The sequence below is a fragment of the Buceros rhinoceros genome, unplaced genomic scaffold (genome assembly GCF_000710305.1).
Source record: "Buceros rhinoceros silvestris isolate BGI_N320 unplaced genomic scaffold, ASM71030v1 scaffold28359, whole genome shotgun sequence".
Classification (NCBI taxonomy): Eukaryota; Metazoa; Chordata; class Aves; order Bucerotiformes; family Bucerotidae; genus Buceros; species Buceros rhinoceros.
The window spans coordinates 68,276-68,614 of NW_010433775.1; the positions used below are offsets into that span (position 1 = coordinate 68,276).

At 58.1% G+C, this 339-nt stretch overlaps 1 protein-coding gene across 1 annotated transcript in view; it reads left to right on the plus strand.

The window, feature by feature from the left end:
* The window catches only part of SRMS (src-related kinase lacking C-terminal regulatory tyrosine and N-terminal myristylation sites), a 7,524-nt gene extending 7,185 nt beyond the window's left edge, over nucleotides 1-339 (plus strand). The window contains exon 8 of the mRNA XM_010144233.1: nucleotides 146-339. Coding sequence (XP_010142535.1) covers nucleotides 146-339 — 194 coding nt within the window. The remainder of the gene's footprint in view (nucleotides 1-145) is intronic.

Sequence of the window (339 nt, forward strand, 5' to 3'; positions counted from 1 at the left end):
TCTCCCACAGCCTCTCCTCTACCAGCCTCATGGCAGAGACACCATTTCACAGCAGCACCAATTGATAACTTGGCCCACCGCAGGTGTACCTTCAGGGAATCCTTTGGAGACATTAGATTCAGGGGCATCTTCTCCTTCCTTGCAGGAATGACAAACCAAGAAACCGTACGGCAAATCACCAGGGGGTACCGCCTTCCCCGGCCCAGCTCCTGCCCCCCCGAGGTCTACAGCATCATGCTGGAGTGCTGGAGCGGCAACACCGAGGAGCGTCCCACCTTCCTGGCCCTGCGGGAGAAGCTGGGCTTCATCTACAAACGGCTGCTCAGCTCCCTCTCCTGA